The 6,774-nt window shown below is 33.0% G+C and overlaps 1 protein-coding gene across 2 annotated transcripts; it reads right to left on the bottom strand.

Annotated features, from left to right (window-relative positions):
- Positions 1–682: 682 nt before the first annotated feature.
- On the bottom strand, positions 683–6,278 carry hrg (poly(A) polymerase hiiragi). 2 transcript variants are annotated; one of them, XM_011495740.1, is made up of 11 exons: positions 6,169–6,278; positions 4,618–4,847; positions 4,066–4,309; positions 3,873–3,977; positions 3,613–3,763; positions 3,304–3,515; positions 2,664–2,961; positions 2,130–2,306; positions 1,427–1,548; positions 1,166–1,342; positions 683–910 (listed from the first exon to the last, which is right to left on the bottom strand). In XM_011495740.1, exons 2-11 carry the CDS (start codon positions 4,827–4,829, stop codon positions 800–802), a joined length of 1,809 nt encoding a protein of 602 aa, XP_011494042.1. In that variant the 5' UTR covers positions 4,830–4,847; positions 6,169–6,278; the 3' UTR covers positions 683–799. The 2 variants fall into 2 exon arrangements, with proteins under 2 accessions (XP_011494042.1, XP_011494043.1); XM_011495741.1 differs by lacking the exon at positions 683–910 and having other exon boundaries at positions 1,046–1,342.
- Between the last annotated feature and the right edge of the window lie 496 nt (positions 6,279–6,774).

Here is a 6,774-nt window from a genome sequence, read left to right as displayed (position 1 = left end):
AGTGTACATGCAATAAAGTAGCGATTGATAAAAGAACGACGGAAAGGCAAAATCGAACGATTATTAATTAATAAGCAAGTGAAAGCATATATGATGTGAGACGATCGATCCGCAATAAAGTTCGGATATTATGAAACAGGATTCGCCACATTCCCATAAACATCAATGGGAGCGATGACTCGTTATCGCAGCTCTTTAACTTAAGAATATAAGATACCGAATTAAAAGCCAAAACATTCTGATTGAGGATGTTATTGCTATAATTATTCAGAATCTTTTAGCCTTACAGTAAGAGATGCGTGGAAAGCTTACGGAGAGCTTAAGTAAAGAGTGGTAAGTAATGAGCTGTGTAATAATTATTCAAGCAACGACGACTTCAGTAAATATATACAAAAACATAATTCATTCGATTATCGACGCATTTTTATCTTTAAAGAATATTTACAAACAAAAAATTAATAAATAAATCAATAATAATAATAATAATAATAATAATAATAATAATAATATTCATTACAAATAAAATATACAATTTCGAAATTACAAATACAATTTTAATAAAATAATCAAAATGTCGATATTATCATTAAAATCCGGGCAAAATTTCTAATCACAAATGAAAATACAAATTTAAAAATCAATAATATTTATTGAAGCTCATTAAAATTATGAAAATATTAAAAACAACAGTTTTCAGAGGGAGACGTATTTTCCCTCTAAATTACTAACCTTGGTGTTATTTTCTTTCTAAACTTAAAGAATTAATTAAAATTGATAAAAACAATAATTGCTAAGATATTCAATTTCTTACGTCCTTAGCAGGTGTTAAAGTCTGCTTATATTCCTCTAAGCTAAATCCTGAATTGCTGTCGTCTCCGCATGACTGGACAACCACGGAACCATCTTCCTTCTAGAAATTTATAATTCCAGGTTATTTTTATTTTTCTGTTTTTTTTTCGTTTTTTTTTTTTGTTCATTTTCTTTTTGTTTTTAAAGATTTTTTCCTTTTTTTTGTTTTGTTTTTCTCTTTTTTTTCTTTTGTTTCTCTTTTGTTTTTTCATTTGTTTGTTTTGGGGAGAAAGTCGACCAACAATCCAGTTCACAATAACAGACTACCTAATTCTTTTCTATTAAAAGTTTTTTTCAAAAGATGTTTACAAAGCACCTGTTGTACTGGTGTAGACAGAGGTTGTTGCTCATTTTCATGTAATTTTCGCTTTTTATCATTATTGTCCAGAGACTGATCAGACTTTCTCTTCCTGGACAAAAAGTCGCTTTGATTTCTTGGAGAGACCCCGCCGTTGCCGCTAATATTTCCGTTTCGTTGCGTTCCACTTGAAGTCTGGAAATTACAAGTAAAATATGACAATTTTTTCTTTATCAACTTAAATTTATTATATATTTCTAAAATGTAGGTAATACATACTTTTCTTTCTCTTTTAATCAATGTATGAGAAATGTAGTTTGCTAAATCCCTCTTCTTAACATGTTTGGCTTCTATGGTCATACCATTTTTAAATAATTTAATTTGCTCTGCTTGTCTTTCGGCTAGAAAAAGTAATTAAGTGCTTTTAATTACACGTGTAAATTAAAAATCGTTTATTATTATTATATATATCAGCCATCTGATTATTGGCTTCCTATTGTCTCTTATATGCAATAAACCTAACGCAACAAGCCATTCGCCTGAATTAATTATTATAAATAAATAAAAAATGTCAATATTAAACATTCGTATTATGTATGATAAAATTGATAATTATTTTGAATTGGTATTATCGATAAATACAAACTAGTTGGTTAGTATTCTTACAAATATGATTATTCGAAATTTAATAAAATGAATATAAAGTTAACTGCAAGTGTTATTTACAAAAGATTGCTGTTAATTTCAAACACTATTCCATTCAATATCATTGTTTTTATTTATAAAATAATTTTTCATTTTCATTCCGTTTTTTAATGGATGACAATCCGCCAATATAAAATGTTAATTCTTTTTACATTGACAAATATTACGTTCAATATTAAAATGATAAATAAAAGTGACGGAATTATTTCTTTAAAAATGTTAGGATATTATGTTTTCAATAGGTTGTTGTGCTATGCAGTAAAAAAAAAAAACTAACTTGTTTCAACGAAGGATTTGATGTCGTAAGTAAGATCCACATTTAAGTTCTCTCCCTTCTTGAATGTCAGGCCAATGAACCACATCGAAATAAATTTATCTGCTTCAGGCTTTAATGGTGGAAATCCTTCTGGATTAATGTGTGCCAATGTAATGTGAGGATTCCTTTCAAGCGTACCTATATTATATTAAATAATGCATGATACATGAGATTAATATTTGATATTAAGACTTGTGGACATCAGTACACCCACGTCGAATATACTGAATCAAACTATTTTAAAAAAAAAAAAAAGTACTTGTAAAATTGTTAATTCTTTTAAATAATATGCCAGGTTTGTGAATTTGTTTTTATATGTGCGTGCGCGCGAGTGTGCGTGAGTATTTATTTATTTCTCTAATTGTAAACGATGATTAACAATCATAATAAGTTGATTCTCATCACCTGAATGGTAAATCCAAAGTCACTGCTTCGCTCGTTTAATCGAAAGGACCTAAATAAATGCAAATCAATAAATAATAGCTAATCCCTTACCTATCAAGTGTCGAATTTTCGCTTCAACAAGCCCACACCACTCCAGTTGATCTTCCGCCGTCGAACTACTCGCCAGCAATACAATGTAATGTTTGTATTTGATGAAGAAGTTGGGTGGTTCAAAGAGCTTGTCCCATGTCGCTTTGCCCATTATTATTTCTTCAGTAGTGGCCAAACCCATTTCAAAGGCCTCCTGCATTATCGTTCTCGTCGACACCGACACATTGAAGGTTGAATTCTGTTGCGGATATGCCGGAGTGATGATCGGCATCAAGTGATATCTATCGGATATATTGACCTGGAAAATGTACAAATGATTATTTTATGTGCAAATGGGTCTGGTTGTTTCAATAAACAATAATTCTTCCATTTAGGCCGACTACAGGCATTATTAAAGACGTAGTTAAAGATTTACGTTAGATACAATAATAATAATAGTTAGCTTTTAAACGATTTATTTAAATTTTTCCATCGCATCTGATAGTCTCTAGACGTCGCTTATTTAACGGATAAGCGATACAAAATACTTATACAATCATTTAATTTAATAAACAAGTAAGCAAATCTTAATTATGGAAATTTGTGAATAGATCTTGTTGGTTAGTTTTGCCAATGTAGAATTGAATTGAGTTAAACTTACACGTGGATCCCAAACGGTAAATCCCAAATTAACATTCTCTGGCGATTTTAAAAGTACCGGTTGCGGCCACTTCCATTGTGAGAAAACGAGAAAAAATTTCTCTATTAATGTTGCAGCCACTGCATTTGGATACAGTTGGCAAGTTCGTGCCACTAGCATTGCCCAAGACACACCTCCTAAATAACCTAATACATTACTATAGATTCCATTTTCTGTAAAATAACAAATATACATACATTAGAGCAAACAAATTGTTAGATAAGAGGATGTAAATTATTACATGCGAATAGGAGTTGAAAATAATCTTACTTTTCGCCCATAATTTTATAGCTCGTAAGGCCAGTCTAAAATTTTCTATATTAGGGACTAAGCGGAGTATTTCATCTGTTACACGACAGCCATTCAAACTTCTTACACATTTTGGATCAAGATTTTTTAAAAGCATATCATCTCTCAGATCCTGGAATCGAGTGCAATAAATTGTAATATGTGAAATTTCTTACCACACTACTTTTTAATATCACTTATGATTCGTAACGATTTTAGTTGGAAATTTTAGAACAACTTACCATTGAGTCAGGAACTTCCTTCAATGCTAATTTAGCAAATAACATATCGATTTCTATACCATCAAAATTCATTTTTATTACAGGTACAAATGCTTCTTCAACAGCCTATGAACATAATTTCATATAGTTTATAAAAATCTTAGGCAAATAGATGAAAATAATATTTTAATTGTAAATAATGACAAATACATACCCTCAAATCTGTTACTTCTGCTTGTCCTTTTAATAAATCAAAAAATGATGTAAAATAATCGCTTCTATTTATATGTCGGGGTACAACACAAAGAGCATCTATATCAGCTCCTTTATGATGTACGCCCAATCTGTAAGATCCAAAAGTATATATTTTGCCTCCGACTTGATCAGCAACGTTTGGTGGCATATTTCTTGCGATACTTGTGTCTCGTATCCATTGTTTCACAAGAGCATTTAATTTACTGAAGTACAATCATACAATTATTAAATGTGATATTAATTTTTTATATAATCATATTTATATTTAAGCATGTTTCGTTATGTAGCAATAATAAATGCACAAAATGTATAAGTACAAAATTGCCTAACAATATGCATTCTTGTGAAATCTTATGATTCATTTATTATATGAAATAATACAATGTATATAACGATCGAATATCAAAGTATTCTTTCTATATATATATATATATATATATATATATATATATATGTAATACCATTACTTTGTTATTTTTAAATATATTTGATTATTAAAATTGAGACAAACCTTAATATTTCCATTCTGTGATTAAGTTCTTCCTCCGACTCAAAAACATTGTATGGCTTAAGAGCTTCTTTAAGCTCAACGGTTCTACTGATATCACTGAGCTTTGGTTCTGCCATACTTATAGCCGACGTCATACCCAGAGTACGCAGGTTCTGATTATTTGTTGTATTACTACTACTAGAATTATTTACTTGTGACGACCACATCTTCATAGTTGTCTATTACTATTTCTGAAACAATAGTAAATTTTCAGGTTACCACTCAACTGTTTTTATACATTTTTATCGTTTATGTTTTATATATTACACTGACACTATTATTATAATTCTAAGAATTAGCACAAAAATTAATATCTTGTCGTAAACAATTGAATCTCAATTCTTAAAACATTACTATTGAAATGTAATAGACAGTAAGAGTGGTTAATCGATAATATAACCAAGTATTATATTAAAGATTTGATATAAAATATTCGTCCGTTATAATTTAACCTGAAATTCAATTTTCTTTACTACGAGGAACAATTATTTTAATGGATTAATCTTTAAAATAATTAATTTACAGTAAGAGCATATTTAATATATCCTAATTATGTTCTATTTTAACAAAGAGTACTCCCATAAATTATAAACAGGCTCATTTTCAATATTGATTCTCAAGTAACGAATAATTTTAGTAGAATTTCAGAATTTCAAGCTAAATATACAAAAAGCCAAATACAAGCTAAACCGTATCGGACCAATGTTGTAATTATTGTACAAAATCAATTTTCTATTATAAATGTTTATGATAACGTCAACATAATAAAACGTAACTAAGCTGAACTTATCTATTTTATTTGTACTAGAATAATCAAGTGGAAAAGCATGAAAATTTGTAATTATCGATATAAAAGAAGCAATATCAGAACTTGATAAATAACCCAATATAAAACACGACGGAATCCACAAAATATAATTAACAAAGACAAACATTAAGCATCTACGATTATAATAACTAATGCATGCAAATCATAAATTAAATAATACAAAAAATAAAATGTTATCTTATGTGCAATCTTAACGCACTTGGATGCAATTATATGACTTTTATTGGAAATTGAATTTACAGTGAATCCAATAACAAAGAGCGACGTTACTGCTTAAAAAGACAATTTGGGTGTTCAACGCAAGATAAGTAAGGCAAGATAGTATCGGGTATCGCAAATCCTAAGACCAAGCACTAGCCAAGCCAAAGAAATACAAATTTTTAATCACTAACGGCGGACCGTTTAAACGAAATGCAGACCAAAGTGATAAATTACTAAATTAACTCGTACCAGACATATGAAAACAACCTCATCGACAATGAATAATAAACTCCTCGCAAGCAGGAGTCTGCAACATTAGAGTTAGTATAACCAAAAGAGGCTAAGACTAGCAATAACGCGCTCGACCGAGCACTCTAACCCTATGCAGAGGCTGCAGAGGCTGCAGAGGCTGCAGAGGACGCAGAGGATGAGTTAAACGAGCGCCGCAGGGTCAAGGCGAATTCTGACTGGCCAATGCTTACGAGTGAAAATCCCAGTCACAGGCTCAGTGGCATGATAAATTCGTTCTAGAGAGTCACGCGAGCGCGTGCGATCTTCTCCGCGAACAGGGAAGTGATGCGGGGCGGGGGGGTGTGGGAGGGGGTTTTTATCGGGGGCTCCGTTCCTTACAGGCCCCCGGGCTAAGCTTTCAACGGGCCTCCAACTCCTTGGGCCCGCGGCCAGCCTCCCTCGCCGTTCATCCGTCCAGGTTGCGCGCTCGCGCACTCCTCGTGCCTCGCCTCGCCTCGCCGAAAGACGCGAGCGCCGACTCCCTCTTCTCCCTCGCGCGATGTTACTCGACCCTGGCGCTCGACGACTCGTCGCCGCTGCTTCTACTGCTGCTTCTACTGCTGCGATTGCTGCTGCTGCTGTTGTTGCTGTGGCTGCTGCTGCTGCTGCTATTGCTGCTACTCCTCCTCCTCCTCCTCCTCCTCCTACTAGACCACCACCTCTATTTCTTCCTTGCCGGGAAAGCGCGGGGTTGCGGGGGGCTCGAAGCCCTCGGCGTCGTCGTCGCGCGGCGACCGCACCACACCACGCACTATCAGCACAGCGCACAACTGCGCTACGAAGCCCGCGACCTCTTC

Source organism: Ceratosolen solmsi, unplaced genomic scaffold, assembly GCF_000503995.2.
Source record: "Ceratosolen solmsi marchali unplaced genomic scaffold, CerSol_1.0 scaffold11, whole genome shotgun sequence".
NCBI lineage: Eukaryota > Metazoa > Arthropoda > Insecta > Hymenoptera > Agaonidae > Ceratosolen > Ceratosolen solmsi.
Note: the sequence above shows the minus strand (reverse complement) of the source record. Positions and strands in the feature narration are given on the sequence as shown.